This window comes from Alligator mississippiensis, chromosome 16, assembly GCF_030867095.1.
Source record: "Alligator mississippiensis isolate rAllMis1 chromosome 16, rAllMis1, whole genome shotgun sequence".
In the NCBI taxonomy this organism is placed as follows: Eukaryota; Metazoa; Chordata; order Crocodylia; family Alligatoridae; genus Alligator; species Alligator mississippiensis.
In genome coordinates this window covers 34,681,071-34,696,908 of record NC_081839.1, presented here as the reverse complement: position 1 = coordinate 34,696,908, position 15,838 = coordinate 34,681,071, and the positions used below count along the sequence as shown (strand labels likewise).

The window sequence follows — 15,838 nt, the reverse complement described above, 5'->3', positions numbered from 1 at the left end:
CGGCTGTTGTCAGAGCCGTGCCGAGTCCTTGTAGGCGTCTTCCCGTGCACCGTCCCTAAAGCAGGACCCTTTTGCTGTCCCCATCCTGAGGCAGCAGAGAGGCGAAGCGACATGGCCAAGGTCATCTAGAGGCCAGTGGCAGAGTCAGGGTTAGCAGCTGAAGCTCCTGGGTCCCAGCTCAGTGCTCCCTTGTGGCTTTGGGGCCATGGTAGGCAGCCAAGCAATGCCCTCTTTTCCATGGGGGTGAGAGCAACACCCGTGTCCCCTGGGGTGGGGGCACACGGACATGCATGGTTTGTCCTCGCCTCCTCTTTAGATGCTGGTGGTGTCTGTGTCTGTGCAGGGCCCTTCCAGCAGCAGCAGGCCCTGTACTGCTGATGGCTGCAGTGTCAGATTCGTTGGGCTTCTGCCTCCTCGGTGCTGCATGGAGCGGGCCCGGGAGGCTCGTGGCCCTGTCTCCTGTGGCAGGAGAAGGGCGACTGCTCGGGCCCTGCTTGGACCTGCTGGGAGCTCCATGCTCTGCCCTCTCCATGCCAGGGGCCTGCTCCCAGCTCCATGTCCAGCCCCCGGCTGCTACACCACGCTGCCGGCTCCTGGCAGGGGCAGCTGCGGTCCCATGTGCAGGCACTCCCTCCTCGGGGGCTCGGCCTGCTGAGCTGCTCATCTCCCGAGACCTGCCGAGCACCCTTGGCCCTGACCTGGCGTTGTGACTCTCCCCACTGGGCAGGGTGGGCTCCATCCCGCAAGCAGCTTGCAGTCATGGCCCTGCGAGGCTCCCAGTCAGCCTTATCTAGAAGCCCTTGGAGAGACTGGCTGGAGCATGGGACCCTGCTGCAGCACCACTGCTCTCCCTTGGGCTTGGCGCAGGCTTTGCAGAGACTGCCTTCTTCGCCCAGGGCAGTGCAGCGTGCCTCGCTGGCCCCGCAGACCCTGGCTGTGATGAGGCGGTGCTGCCCCCTCCACGTGTGCTCTGGCTGGCTGCAAGGTGTTCCCTGCCCTGCACTCGTCTAGTGTGGGTGCAAGGCGTGGTGTGAGGGGGGCCTCTTGCCATTGCCCCGTGGCTTCGGGAAGACCAGCTGCGCTGCTCCCCTGTGCACAAGGAAAAGGTGCTGCGAGTCCCGGGACACATGCAAGCACCCCTCCACGCCCTCATTTGATTCATGCTACACCTGCACTCATTAAAACCAGAGCCTCAAATGGCACTGTGCTTTTCCGGAGCCCGTGTTGAACATCCCACCTGCACCGTGGGGGCTGGTGCGCAGCTCTCGCTGACTGTCTGCTTTTCTCTCCGCAGTTTTCAGGGAGCCTTACACCGTCCGGGTGGAGGATCAAAGGTCGATGCGTGGAAATGTGGCTGTTTTCAAGTGCCTCATCCCTTCTTCAGTGCAGGAATATGTTAGTGTTGTGTCCTGGGAGAAAGACACCGTTTCTATCATCCCAGGTAAGAGAGGAGACGGCGGGGGAGCCCTCATGTTCCCGGCCAAGACCCGCGCGCAGACGCTTCTCTCGGCAGAGCGTTTGGGATTTCTTTCCTGTGTGCTCGCCCCAAGGGCAAGGAGCTTTGCTGGTGGCACTGGTTCAGAGCGGAGTCTCTGGGGTGGATCGATGTTGGCAGGGAGCCGTGTTTTACACCGTGCTCGCTCGTGCGCCTGGTCGTTCCCTGGTTGCTGTCTTGTGTGCTGGGCCGGGCCCGTGAGCTCTGGGACTTGTAGGGGTGTGGGATGGAGTTGTGGTAACACAGGTCTGCTTCGTGGCTGCTCCCACGTGCTTCCGGCTTTGGGGTCTGGGGTCTGGGCAGTGGTGCCTGGGCTGTTGCACACGACTTGCTGTGGCCAGTCCGGGGCCGTGGGCTGTGATTGCTCCGGGGGGAGCGTGCGTGTGTGCGTGCGTGCACTGGGGTCGGCTCACGAGAGTCTCTCCCCAGCTGAAGCCTTGTCCTGGCATCCTTGGGCCTGGGCACATTGCACCCCCTCCCCAGTGTGCCTCTGTGTAGGGAGTCCCATGGATGGACGGGGCAGCCTCCTGCAGGAATGTGGGCTCTGGGCAGCAGGGCCGAGCCCCAGGTGACCCCGAGCACGTGGCTACTAGTCTGCACCAAAAACCCCAGCTCCAGTCCCAATGGCACTGGCTGGTTGGGAACTTAGGGCCCAAACTCCCCCGTGCCCAGACCATGGCCACCTGGTGCAGACAGTGCCCACAGGAGGTTGCCCGCAACTGCCCTTGGATCATGGTGGGGCATTAAGGAGAAGACGGTCCCTTGACAGGGGAGCGGTCGGCGTGGCCCCGCTGGGTCCCGGGGAGATCTCTGAGTGCTCTCCGCAGTGCCGCATCGATGGCAGGGCTGACCGCCCGCCCCGTGCAGGTGAGCTCACAGGGCAGCCATTGATACTGCCCCCGAGGGATCCAGAAAGACTTATGGGATTTTGCCTCCGGTCCGTGTGCTGCATTGGGCTACGGGTCAGTCGGGGCTGGCAGTGCAGGGCGGTAGTGTCACGGGGGAGGCACAGGTCTCTGCGTCCCAGCAGCCCTTCAGCTGCAGTGCTCAGCCCCCCTGAGCCCGTGCCAGCACGGGCAGGCTGCAGCCACTTTGTTGGAGGCTTCCACGAGGGGGAATGTCCTGCATCGGGTTTGCAGCGAGGAGGCACAGTGCGGATCGCAGCAGGGCCCAAGGCCTAGTGTGTGGCCCTCGGGTGCAGCATGTGTGCCCCTTGGCCAGCAGTCAGGGGAACATGTGGAGGGAGGCTGGCAGGGGGTGCGTGCTGCCGGCACGGTGCCTGTTGTGGGCGGCAGGGCGGGTGCAGCTGCTAACCCTCCACTTCAGTACTTGGGCAGGCAAGGTTCTTTGTGTGAATCTGGTATCTTTTATACATAGTTGGAGAACAATTTTTAAGCAAGCTTTTGTTTCAAAAACCCTTCGGCTGAGGAAGCTTCAGCAGTTGGTGTGTGCTCTTCCTTGATGGAATGAAAAGTAAAAAAGCTTGCTTAAAAATTGTTCTCCAACTATTTAGTTGGTCTAATAAAAGATACCAGATTCACCCAAAGAACCTCATCTGCCTCTGTCCTTAGACCAACACGGCTACAGCCTACACCCCTGTGACACTTCAGTACTTGGCACTTTTGCGGTGGCGCCCTGAGCTCCGAGGTGCTGTCACAAAATCTTGGGGCTGGCAGGTGCTGTTTGTGGCCTGACTGCTAAAATAAGGCTCTCTCCTCCTGCATGCAAGTTCAGTGCGAGGGTCCTGAGCTGTGCTGGAGTGAGAGCCGGAGCCGGTCCACCCTGGGGCGGGTTTGCCCAGAAGGGCTTCGTTGGTTAGAAAAACCATGCAAATTCCCAGCGTTTCTCAGACTGCTGTCAGCACAGGCAAAGATCTTGCCGCCTGCCTTGCGGTGTTTGAAGAGATGCCGTACGGGGCTGACTGCACAGAACCGGGGATGCATGTCGGAGGTGGTGCCCCTCGCTGTGGGCATCTCCTGCTCGATGCCGCATTGGTGTTGCCCTGCTTCAGTGCAGGCGGCTGGCGTGTGCTGGAGAGTGGCACCTGCGGAAGTACGTCGGCACGAGGGAGCTCCTTGCGTGCAGACAGGACCTAGGGAGACCAGTTGACAGTGCTGGGATCCCAGCTGGTGTGAACGGGCATTGATTTCGGTGGCAAACGGCTAGTTCAAGTGAGCTGAGATCTGCACCATTGACAACCCGATGGAGTAAAGCTCTGTTGCACTTGTGTTTCCTGCCCAGGCTTTCTGCTGCCTGGCACGGCTGCTGTGCACCAGCGCATTAATCCCTGCGATGCTTCCTGTAAACGCTGCCTGGTGGGTCGTAATGCCTGTAACGGCGGCGCGGCGCCCCATGCACAGTGCAGCTCCCCCCGAACCGCGCCTGCCCCGCGCAGCGCTGCCATATGGACAATGGCTTCCGCGCCAACTGTTTGGGTTCTTTCCCACCATTTCCTTAGCTGCTTTTTGTAAACATTCAAGCGAATTGCACTTTCCCAGGGAGGCTGGTTGGGGCTTCTCACTTCTGCGTTATCGGGTGCCACTTCCTGGGAGCTGGTTCTGGTGCGGAGTGTGGCATTCCTGGTGCAGCCGCATGCCGGGCGCTGGCAGGCTGGGATTTGCCCCGCAGCTGAGCTCCTGTCTGCCCGCTTGTCTTACGGTGCCGTGTTTGTGATGGAGAGGGGGGCTGCAGCCTGGCGTGGCAGCGGTCTAGGTCCTGACTGGGCTGCCAATGGGCGCTCAGAGGCCTGATGCAGCTGAGGTCCTCAGCAGAGCCCCTGCTGCAACCCGCTCATTGCAGGCACTGGCCTGCCTTCCAGATTCCCCTGCAAATGCTCGTTGGCACTGCAATGTTCAGGGCCTCACTAGCAGGATGGAGCCTAGAAGAGCCTTTAAGAGAAACCTCCTTTCAGTGAAATACTCCCCAGCAAAGACCCAGCCTATGATGTGAGAGGTGGGGTCAGCCTTCTCGGTGCCCGGGAGAAGGGCAGGGCTGGAAGAGGGTGGATGCTGGGGGCGGAAATGTAGTGCTCAGCCGTGCATCTTCGCAGGGCCTGGGCCAGGACGTGCACAGGAGAGCGGGGCTGCTGCGGGGCCCGGTGGCAGAGCGACGATGCCCTCTGCCAGCCCTGCTTTGCTGGCTCTTTGGGTCCGTGGAGCAGTTCTGCCCTCGGGGCTGCTCCGCTGAAGAGTCCGGGTAGGTTCTTCCCTGCAAAGTTTGCAGCCTCCCCATCCTGGCGCTGGCTCGGTTGCAACCCAGGCTGGTTCTTGCAGCCGCGGTTGCGGTGGGTTTTGAATAGGATGATCTAATTAGAGTGGAACAATTTTAACATTCTAAAGCAATAATTACCCTAAAGACAGAACATATAAATTGTGTTCCTGCACAGACTCAACACAAGCAAACATATTTGCCGTTGGATTACAAATACAGCATTTGCCCGGAGCTCTTTTTTATTTGCTCTGGTGTTAGAGAGACAACGGCTTGCGCAGCTACGAGCGGGGTCTTGCCTTGACCTCTCTGAACCTGTGATTGTCCCAGTTCCTGCAGGGCTGGCGAGGGGGCGTCCACTGCTATCCCTGCGCTTGGTGCTAGCATTAAAACGAACCCAAGCTGACCCCCAAACCTCGAAGCCTTGTTCTGCTTCTAGATCTGCGTTGTGACCTGCATGTCAAACGGACCCCGGGTCTGTCCCTGCCTGGCTCGCCCGTCCCCATCCTCTGGGGACAAGAAACCTGGGGAAAGATGGCTTGTTTTCAAGCAGCTGACAGAGGCCGTGGGTGGGCACCTGCCTTGCACGTTGTGACAGTATCCGTTTGTGCCCGTGTCCCTATGCCCAGGGCTGGTGCCAGGCTCGTGTGCCCGGGGCGCTTGGACTCTGTGAGCCAGCCGGCAGCGCAGTCCCAACTCCCCCAAGACTGCCCATCAAAACCTTTACAACAAAAACCTTTTCCCTGCTCCCAGTCCCATGAAGGCTGTCTTAGGAAGCCTCTGCCTTTCCCGCTGTTTTTATTCCCCCCCGCTATTGGAAAGCAGTTTTATTCCAGCCAAACCTGATGTGTGATGATTTTGGGTCTGGGGTTTTGGATGGACCAGTTGAGGCTGTCCCCGTGCAGGCTCAGGCTGGGCTCTGAGCTCACAACCCAGCAGGGCCTCGGGGTGGGACAGAGCCATCGCCCTCGGAGGCAAGCTGCTGGCGCGGATGCTCGTGGTCCGTGTGCTCACCTGTGCCAGGCCCTGGGGTCACGACGCTGCTGGAGCAGGGCCTGGGCTGCTGGAGCGCAGCGGTCCCGGGGCAGCGCCTGGCAGGTGGGTTTGATGGGGAGCGACGTGGTGGGAGAAGGGCGCAGGCCACGTGGTGCCGTGGGTGTTTGCAAGGAGTTTTGCTTCGGGAGACGGCGTCCCTTCACACGCCGGTTTGGGTTCGAAGCTTGCCTTTTATGGACATTGCGAACCATTTTAATCGGATGCAGTGGGCAGAGCGGGAGGCTGGAGATGCGTGTTTCACAGCAAGCTGCTTTTTTATTACTGTTCATCTTAACAGCACAAACTGTTCCCTTTGCGATGGGTGCCTCTGCCTGGTGCTTTCCATCTCGGTCTTGACAAGCATCTCTTTCCAGGAGCACCCACTGGGTGCATTTCAGAAGAGATTTTAAAGCACTTGCAGACAACTGCTTTATATCCGTATCGCACCTCTGCAATGGCTCCTGCTTTTTGGTAGGGAGCTGCGTTATTTGCTTAACTTGGCAACGCTGTAACTTACCCTGAAATCAAAGATAAATTCTTTATAGAAGGTTATCCTACACATAAATCATCATTAGCCTACCTCATTTTTTGTTTAATGCCTACCTAACTGTGCTGTCGTCTAAAAATGTGTGTTTAGTGAAGTCAAGGGTTGCAGAGAAATTACAGGGTTTTCAAAAACCCATTTGCTTTGCTGGTGCTCCCATCAAAATCAATCTTGCCTTTAGTCTTCAGCCTCGTAGCAAACGTGCAGCACCGCTCGCGGAGTAGCGTTTACTCCGAGTAGCGCTCCCGTGCTCCCCGAGCGGTGGGCTGGGCGTGAGATTGCGTTCATGCCAAGGCTGTGATTTTGGACTCTGTCGCTGTCAATGAATCTGGATCCTTACTTATTTATTTGAATTGCAGCTGAGGGGAGTGCTGCCAGGGTCTTTCTCCTTTCTCCTGTAGGAAGAGGGGGAGAAACTCCTGCGACAGAGCCGCTTTGAGACCCACCTCAGTAGGTTGCTTTAAAAAAAGAAAAAGAAGAGCCGGCTCCAGATGGGAGAATACGGAGGAGTCCAGGAAACCAAATTCAGGTCTTGGATTCATTTACTTTCAGATGGATCGTCACCCTCATTTTTACTTGGCCCAAAGCCTCTGCCGAAGCCACAGAAGCTGCTTTTGAGCTGCTGTGCTCTAGTTATCACGGCATAGAAATTTCAATTTCAATAGCAGCGCATTGTCTTTGCGATAAGTACTGCACCAAATGGAACTTAATTTAAACAGCCATAGCAACTGCAAACCCGGCGTGTGCAGATATTCATGCTAAAGTGGGTCAAATACATCACGGCCCTACTGATGTGTGTGTTTATGGCAGAGCTTTCCAAGTTGCCGGAGCCTTTGGGAGCCCATCGGAGACTCCCGGGAAGGCATGTCTTTGTCAGCGGTTGCTTTCCCCCTTGTCTGCAGCCATGAGCTTCCCTCCCCTCGTGTTAAAGTGGGTGTCCAAAATCAGTAGGTGCGTTTGAAGGTGGCGGGGGCGGTGCTCAGATGGCCGGGGGTCACAGGGATGTTCAGATAGCTCAGGCATAGCCCTCTGGGGCCCAGGCTTCGGCCCAGACTCTACCGTATTGTGCTTTTGATTGAAGGCAGAGGCTTCCTGCTCTTGCTCTTGGCTGGGGTGACGACCTCTCCAAATGCTGGTTTGACTAAAGGGAGAGCATCTTCAGCGTGTGTGTGTGCCCATCACCTCTTGTTGTGTTGCATCCTGTTGCTCTGGGCAGCCGAGGGATGAGATGGGAAGAGGTCTGGCTGGCGTGATGGGCTCCTGTGGGCCAGCTCCATCCCAGCAGGAAGGCGTGCAACTGTAGGCTTGTCGTGATGGCTGTGGCGAGGGCCCCCGAGCCGGTCGGGGTCTCCAACACCTTCCCTGCTCCTGTCTGGCAGGTGATCCAGGACCTGCAGACATGGCTTAGGGACTAAACTGATTTTAAAATGAAAAGGAATTAAGGGACCGGCAAAGTTTGCAGCTGAGTCACCGGTTGACGCCTCCCAGCGATCACACGCTAACTTTGTGAGCTTGAGAGAGAGGCTGGGAAGTGACTCCAGAGTCACGTTTTTTTCAGCTCAGAAAGATGCGTTTTAGTGAAAAGTGCTTTATTGTAGAGCTGTACTGTCTGGGGACTGCGGGCCGTCGACGCTCTGTACTCGCTGCACGCCTGCACAGTCGCACTCAAAGCTTGATCCAGTCAGAAATGGAACAAGAGCTTTATTTTCCATCCAAATCTTCTGAATTTTGGTCCCTGTGAACCACCTTGGCCAGGAGCGCCTCGGGTATTGGTTTAGTTTGGTCTGAGCGCTCCTCTTCTGCTTCGCCCGCTCCAGTGCTGGGTTCATCTTTTAAGCTGCCCTGGATGCCTGTGCTGGCAGCAAAGTAGGAAACGAAAGGGGGCTGGCACTTTAGTGGTTAAACGTGCCCACTTATCCCTCTGAAGTGAGCTCTTAGTACTTCCTCTGCTGTACCTTGGAACATCTGTTGCACGTTGTGTTTTCTCTCTCCTATTTTAGGAGTAAATGTAACTATATAAAAATTCCATTTTAATCCATCTCCAAATGTAATGAGTCCAGAGATGCAGCGTGAGGCTACCGAAAATTAAAAACACCACTAGTATTTATGGGTCTAATGTTCCCTCAGCAGGTCCCTTTATATTCGGCTGCATTAGAAATGGGCTGAGCATTTGCAGTATAGCACAGCACAGCTCGCGGAGCAAGCAGGTGGTGCTGACATCCTCCCCCTCCCCACGTGCCTGCTTGGCTGGAAGAGGGGGCGCCCTGGAAGATGATCCAAGGCACAAAATAGCCAGGACCCAGATAATTTACTATTGTCCCTCATCAATAGGCTCTTTTTCGGGGCCATCAGTCTCGTGTTACTGAAGAAAGCTGGAAGCTGGGGTGGAATAAATGCCGCAGGGGAGGTGAAAGGCGAGCCTTGTTTGTGTGTTTATCCTCCTTGGGCTGGGACGGTGATAAGGGGCAGAGATGCCTACCAGCTGTTCCCTCTCTGATGTATTTATCTTTTCATGAAGGCCCAGGCTGCAGTCCTGCTAGCTCCTGTTGCCTCTCCTGCAGCAAGCAGCCGGTGCTGCGGGTGGGTCGGTGCAAGGGGCAGTGGATTTGCATCGCCTGCCGCCTCCCAGGTGGTCACCCGTGCGGCCTCGAGTGCTAGAGCCCATGCATCCCTTCCAGCCCGACCCCCCAAGTTCACCCAAACACGAGGGGGAGTCCGTGGGGGCTGGCTGCCTAGAAAACCCAGGGGGACCCCTCCCTTTTCAGGAGGCGGCAGGGTGGGTTGTTAGCCAGGCATGGGATGCTTGTCTCTGGGCACCTGCCTGGCTTTGAGAGCTTTTGTCTTTCAACCTGAGTGAGCTAAGGGTGTGCGCAGCGTTGGCAAAGCCTTTGCCCGTACAGGGAGGCGGGTAGGCAGCTGCCTGGCTTGGGGCAGCTGAGTGTGCAAGAGCTGTGCATGGCTGGTGAGGGGCTGTGTGTGTGCTGAAGGAATGGCCAGGAGCTGGAAATGGTGGCACCGTGCTCAGCGGTCCCAAGCCTGGGTGGGGAAGCTGCCCTGGCCTGGAACCACGGTGGGGCCCCATGCACTTGGTTCCCGCGGTGCGTCTCTGTGGCTGCTATTGATTTGCTTCGTCCTCAGCTTTGGGCTTGCACCATACTGGCCGCTCCCCTCCCAGTGCCGGCGTCTCCCCTTGGGTCTCCTGCTCCTTCCTCGGGCAGTCCGAGCCCTGCTGGCTCCTGGCAGCCTCTCCGCTCGCATGCTGGAGCCCGTGCTGCTTGTTTCCTTTGCAAACTCGTGACTTCTTAAAAGCACCAGTCCTGGAGGTCAGGCTGCTTTCCCAATGTCTGCGACCATGCCGAGGATGGTGAGGCAATGGCAGAGAGATGCACGTGGATGCACTCTGGCCTCTGCATGCTTTAGGACTGTGCTGTGTTGCCTTGGCCTCCACGAAGCATCCCAAGAGGGAAGCGGCCGGGAGGATGGCAGCTGCAGCCGGTGCTGGAGCAGCTGGGCAGTGGGAGTCGGTGTTCCTTGTCTATTGGGAACGGGTCACGACGGAGCATGTCCTCTGCTGCTGTAGGAGACGTTTCTTGCCTGTTTGGGGAGGTCTGATCCGCTCTGCTCCACCTGGGCGTCCCGCTGTTTTTGGGGCAGCCCCCCACTTCGCTCCCAGGTCCGGCACTGACCGGCGGTGCGAGGAACCCAGGGCTGCCCGTACCCATGCGGACTTGCCTTGGAAAGTCTGGGCAGGAGTGGGACGGAGTTCCCCCTTTCCCCTGCCCCATCACTCTCCTCCTCCCCCCAGGAAGGAGGTGATGCCTGCCCTGGAGCAGAGGCAGGGCAGCTGGGATGCATTCCTGCTGATTGGATCTTAATTAAACATTTTAGCACCTCCTTGGGGTGGGCTGGCCTGTGTTTGAATCGCAGGGGGAGGCTCCGTGGTGCTGCCGCCTCTCGGGGTGCAGTCTCCCCCTCCTCTGTCTACCGCTGCCCTCTGGAGAGGTGCCCTGTGCCCCTCGCCCCGTCTGTCCAGCCGGCCGGCTGGCCCTCCAGACTGAGCCATGTGCCCAGACCTGTTACCGAGGGAGGGAAGCAGCTGTAGGCGCTGTTCGCACCAAGTGGGGTGAGATTCTGTCTGAAATAATTCCATCCTTCCCCAGAGACTTGGCGTGAATTTTATCTAATCACCATGGCAACAGATAAAAAAAAAAAAGGTGTGAGCACATCTCCTTTTGCTGTGATAATTCAGATTTATATATTCAGATCAGATTGGAGTTAGATATTTTAAAAGGAGCAGATGCAGCAGAAGGTGTGACTGCAAATAATGTGGCACGCATGTTTGATGATCCTGCCCTTTCAGGAGGAGAGCGCTTTCCTGCAGGTTTTTTCTTTCTCTTTTTTGGAATATAATTATTCCATCAAATCCATTTTAACAGGGACTCATTATAGCCCTGATAATGCAGAGTCACGTTGGAGGCAACTGCACACACACCCAAAAAAGGCCTGGAATCAGTAAATAAAATGCATGTGAGCAGCAAGGAACAAGAGCTCCGTCAGTGCCAGCTGCACCCACCAAACCCGAGCCAAGGCTGGCAGGGCCGACGGGATGCAGAGGGGGCTGTGGGGGTCCGTGCACAACCGTGGCATGCGCAGCGCTGTTGCAGGCACGCTTCCCCTCGCTGGCGCGTGCCCCTGCTGTGGCACCCCGCTGCAGCGTGTGGCTGCAGGACGGCGGCCTAGAAATGCCTCGGCTCTCAAACAAAACCAGGAGGCATCCACGAAATGGCCGGAGTCCCTTGCAGCAAACCCCGTGCTGATAAAGGCCAGGAGCGGCAGGGGTTTCTGGGCTGTCACCTTTCCGAGCGCAGCAGGTTGTCTTCATCCTCGCTGTTGGAGACGGCAGGGAGGCAGCATGGGCGCAGCGTCCACGTCTGTGTCGGGCCCCAAACCCACGTGTTTGCAGTACGGCGTTGGCCTCAGCCAGCCCGGACTTGGAGGGACGTGAACCGAAGCTGTTCGTGGCCTTGCTGGGCCCAGCGTGCGAGCCCCAGGACTGCGGAGGGGTGGTGTTGGGTGCGAGACCGAGTGGGACGGCGGGTAGTCGATGGAGGGAGAAAAGCCGACTCTGGCAGGCTGTGGCGCTCGCCCGGACGGGGAGCAATGTCGCAGCCGTCTGTGGGGGTCTTGGTCTCCCGGTCAGGCTGCGTGGCGGGGCTCGTGCTGCTTTTGGGGCGCGTGTCCGGGCTGGGCTGACGGGCAGCACGGACGAGGATCCGCTCCCGAGCTAGCAGCTCCTCCACCTGCAAATATAAATCTTTTCCTGCCTGGAGAAGAATAGTTCTGCTGTAGGGAGCGGACAAGCTGCGCTCACGGAGCGCAGCGATGGATGGCTGCGGTGTGGAGCCGAGGCAGGAGCCGGGCAGGCCGTAAATCTGCCTGCCTGCTGCCTGGCCCACCTCGCAGGGGCATGTTTAATGGCTTGTGTCACTGAGGAAGTGTCCCTAAATCTGCCCTGGCTTCTGTCCCTGCCATTCATTTCCTGGCTTTTGCTTGGCGAGGAGAGGATGAGGGAGCCCCGGGGCCGGTGGTACCAGGTGGGGACAGCGGCCGGCGTGCCCAGCCCTCGCCGCTCTGTGCTGGCTGGCACAGGTCCTGCTGGCAGCGCGGCCGCAGCGTCGCAGGGCTCGGCGTGTGGACAGACGCCTCTCGTCTTTGCCCTGCTGCGGCCCACCCGGGCCCCTTCTCTGCCCCCACTGCCACAGGCTCCCCTCCAGCATGAGGGGCAAGACACCCCTCCCCGCCCCTGAGCCGGGGGGCACAAGGAAGCTCCCGCGCTTGCAGACCCTTGATCAGCTGCTTTGCAGCATCGCCTGCTGTGCGTGCCCTGTTGCTTCCCTGCTGTTGCTTATGTTTTGGGCTCAGCTCTGCCTCCTCCGCCTTCCTGCTGCCCTTGAAATGCAGCTGTTTCCTGCTTCGGGCATGGCAGGGCTGAGCTGCCAGCCTGTGCTGGGCACTGTCCAGTTTGGAGAGACCCCTGTGTCCCCTGCAGCTCTCCTGGCTCCACCTGGGCGGGGGGGGTACCCCGCGATGGTTGTGCTGGCAGAGGAGCCCGGCCTGCGCAGCTTCAGGCCACTGGCCCTCCCCCTCCAGGGGCTCCGCACTGCCACGGCACAAATAATAGGGACAGCATGCAGCAGAGAGTCCCAAGGACAGAGGCATTTGCATAATTTAAATACATTTGCATAAATGATGCACCCTTCCTCCCTGCTGTCAGTCTAATGTTCTGCGGTGTTAGGTTAGGTAAAATGTGCTCCCTTGGCTCGTGCTGGCGCGAGCCGGGTGCACTCGGCCTGCTGCTCTGCTCCCCCAGCATCCGGGGCCAAGGTCCAGCGTCTGGAGGAAGAGGAGACAGGCTGGGCTCCAGCGCCGCTGGGAGCAAACCCCTCCTGGCTGCCTGGCTAGTGCACTGTGCCTTGCTGTGCTGGGGTGACACGGTGGTAGCAAACTGGCCCCCTTGCTGGGCTTGCCCCTAACTATGGAAGCGGCACGGGGGAGGCTTGGAAACCCGCGGTGGCCCCTGAGCGGTCCCGGAGAGAGCGTGACTCCAGCCTCCGTCTCCTGCCATGAGCAGATCTTGCACCTCGAGTCCCTCTCACCTCCTGCCTGAGATTTTAACCCAGTGAAATGAGGCCTCGGCACCTCTGTTCCCACTGCGAGCGCCACGCCATGCTCTGGCCTGTCACGGGAATGAGGACGGCCTGCAAAACGATGCAGAGTCCCTGGGTCCAAACTGCCCCGCGTAGCTTGGGTCGGCTGCTGGGCTGCGTGCCGGTCCTGCAGGAAAGCGGGCTGGGCCTGGCTGGAGAGGACCCGCGGCAGCGGTCGGCCGTGGCCCCGGTCTCTGCACGTACGTGGGCCTGGTCAGGCCACGTGTCGCTTCCCCCATGCCAGCGCACGTGTGCTGGCAGTGGTACCGCCGTGCCCTGCCGGGCAGTCGTGGGAGGGGGGTGCGTGCAGGACCGACCCCCTCCCCGGAGACACGGGAACAATCGTGGCCATTCTTCGTGTGGGGGTGACAGTGGCGGTGGCAGCAGCGGTGATGCCAGCTTCCTGACACAGCCTCTGCTTTATTTCATCTCCTGTTTGTCAAAGCCTCTTTCATTTTGCATGAGGAGACAGATGCGAAGGGCTGCGGGCTCAGAGACTCAGCAGCTTTATGAACAGGGAGGATGGGCTTTCGTGGCCACTGCCCCCCCAGCTGAGGGGCACCCGTCGCCCATGAAGGGTCTCTGTTGTGTGAGGGGTCTGGGGAGGGGGCAGCGAGGTCTGTGCAGGGACCCGGTGCCCCCAGGCAGCTGCTCGCTCACGGGCCGGGCTTGCCCCTCATGCTGTCCTGGTGCTGGGGCGCTGGCTGTGGCACTTAGCACCAGGATGGGGGGCTGCGCTGAGGTAGGACCAATGCCTCCGAAGCTCAATGGCCTGTTGATCCGGGCCGTGCTGCTTGGCACGGCTGCCAGCGGACAGGCTCGCTCGGGGGGAAGTGACCTCTGCCAGCTGAGGCGCAGCCAAGATGCACCGGATGACGAGCGTAGCCCTTTTGCTGTGGACTCGGTGCCTAGATCTGGTGCAGTCCCCGTGGGCTGGCTGCTGGCTGGCTCCAGGGGACGGCCCTGCCCTCTCCCCATGGAGCAGCCATGGCCGAGCTGTCCTGGGGTCTGAGCCGCTCGGTGTGGGCGCTTGCTGGCCCCTCCCGATTTCTCACCTGTTCAGATGTGCCCGCCCAGGTGTCTGCAAGCACGCTGGAGCGTGCAAGGCCATGCACGTGTGCGTGTGCTCGGGGGCACGTGATGCCAGCACCCCTGGGCATGAGGGCTGGGCACTGCTGCTCAGCTCTGAGGAACATCTCGTGCCGCTGCCTTGGGACATTCGCTCGTGCCCATCGTGCTGCCGGGCCAGCAAGGGCTGCGTCCGTGCGGTCCTCGGTGCTCGGTTCTCCCCGCTCTGGCTGACGACATTCCTATGTTAAAAATAAATGGCTCCATGTTTAATTGCAGTCTAAATAACTGCTTCATTTTTATTTAAATGTGGCTCTGTAAGGCTCGGAGAACAATTAGGAGAAAATACAGGGCATTGCTCGGGTGCATGTGCTCAAGCATATAATTAATTTTTTTTTATGATACTGATGTTTGCCGAATCTGGAAAAAGATCTCATTGTTCTTCTTGATTTAGTCATGCACCAGCTCTACCAATGCGCCAGCCGTTCCGGGCTCCGTGTCCCCAGGAACAAAGCCGTGGAGCTGTCGTGTCAGCGGTGGGCTCCTCGCCTTGCTGTCACGTAGCCGTTGTGCCAGGTCATGTTGAAAAGCCATGCCGGCAGGGCGGGTGCGAGCCCAGACACGGGGTGCTGCCAGCCCCACATTCAGCCCTTGGATGCCCCCGTCCTTGCCCCGCTTTGCAGTCGCCATGAGCGCCCCGCACCCAGCGGGGCCCGGGCTCTCTGCACCGTTTGGATATTGAGATCAGTGCCCGGTGTCAAGGTGCTTCTGGCCCCGGTACAAGTGTCAGAGCCCCGGGCAGCCTGGCTATGGGGGCTGGATGGATTTAGCACAAAGTCTTGGCAAACCCCAGTGCTCAGAAACCTTGAGTCAACCCTGCTTTTCCCCCTGGGGGTCAGACGGAAAAAAGTAACAACCCCCCCGGGGCTTCGTGTCGTTTATCTAGGGCTTCCTTTGTGGAGGAGCGGACTCGAGTCGGTGCTTGGGCGGCATCTTGGAAAGCTGGTTTGAGCTCAGGGATGCACGCAGCAGACAGACTAAAGCTGAGCCCAAATCACAGGGGATATTCTGGCGCAGAGTTCAGCTTTGTGTCATTTTAAGTTGAGCTTTGTCCATGTCTGAGGATGTGGCCGGGAAGCGTGGACGTGGAGCATGGTCTCTTCCTGCGCTGCCTGTTGTAGGAGAGACCGGGAGCATTCGCCGTGAGGACCAGGCATCGGCCCACGTGCCTGGGGCTCCCTCGGCACGTGCAGAGCACCGCGGGGCAGGAACGGTCGGGGCAGCTAGGAAGGGGCCCGGGGCAGGCAGGCATGCGGAGGAGGGAAGCCGTATGCCCGGGGAGGATGGGACGGGACCAGGGCGCAATTGCTTGCCTAGTCATTTGACAGCAGTGGGCATGTTTTGGGGGGGTATCACCTTTTGGGGGCCCTGGGCACAGGCTCAGCGTGGGCTCCTGTTCCAGCCTGGACCCTGTCCTACGGCCCACGGTCGTGCAGCCGGTCCAGGGCGCAGTTTGCACGGCTGTCCTGCTGCCCGGGGCTGCGGTCTGGAAGGATGCTTCTCCTACTGACCCCGCTCCCCTGCAGTGAGAGGAGGGAGCAGACGGGGAGCTCTGGGCTGGCATTGCTGCCACGGCCCTTGCACACCAGTGCAGAGGGGTGCAGGCTCCCGGCAGGGTCCTGTCACCCGTGCTGGCGTCAGATGGGCTCCCTCGTGCTGCCGGTTCACCGGGGATGAAGAGCGTGGCGCCGGCTGACCTGGAGGCCGAGCCGAGCGGGCGAG

At 59.2% G+C, this 15,838-nt stretch overlaps 1 protein-coding gene across 4 annotated transcripts in view; it reads left to right on the top strand.

The window, feature by feature from the left end:
• The window catches only part of DSCAML1 (DS cell adhesion molecule like 1), a 151,131-nt gene that overhangs the window by 11,192 nt on the left and 124,101 nt on the right, over window positions 1–15,838 (top strand). For all 4 annotated transcript variants that reach the window (XM_059719527.1, XM_059719526.1, XM_019490879.1 and 1 more), the window contains exon 3: window positions 1,295–1,441. In XM_059719527.1, the coding sequence (XP_059575510.1) occupies window positions 1,295–1,441 (147 nt within the window). The remainder of the gene's footprint in view (window positions 1–1,294; window positions 1,442–15,838) is intronic.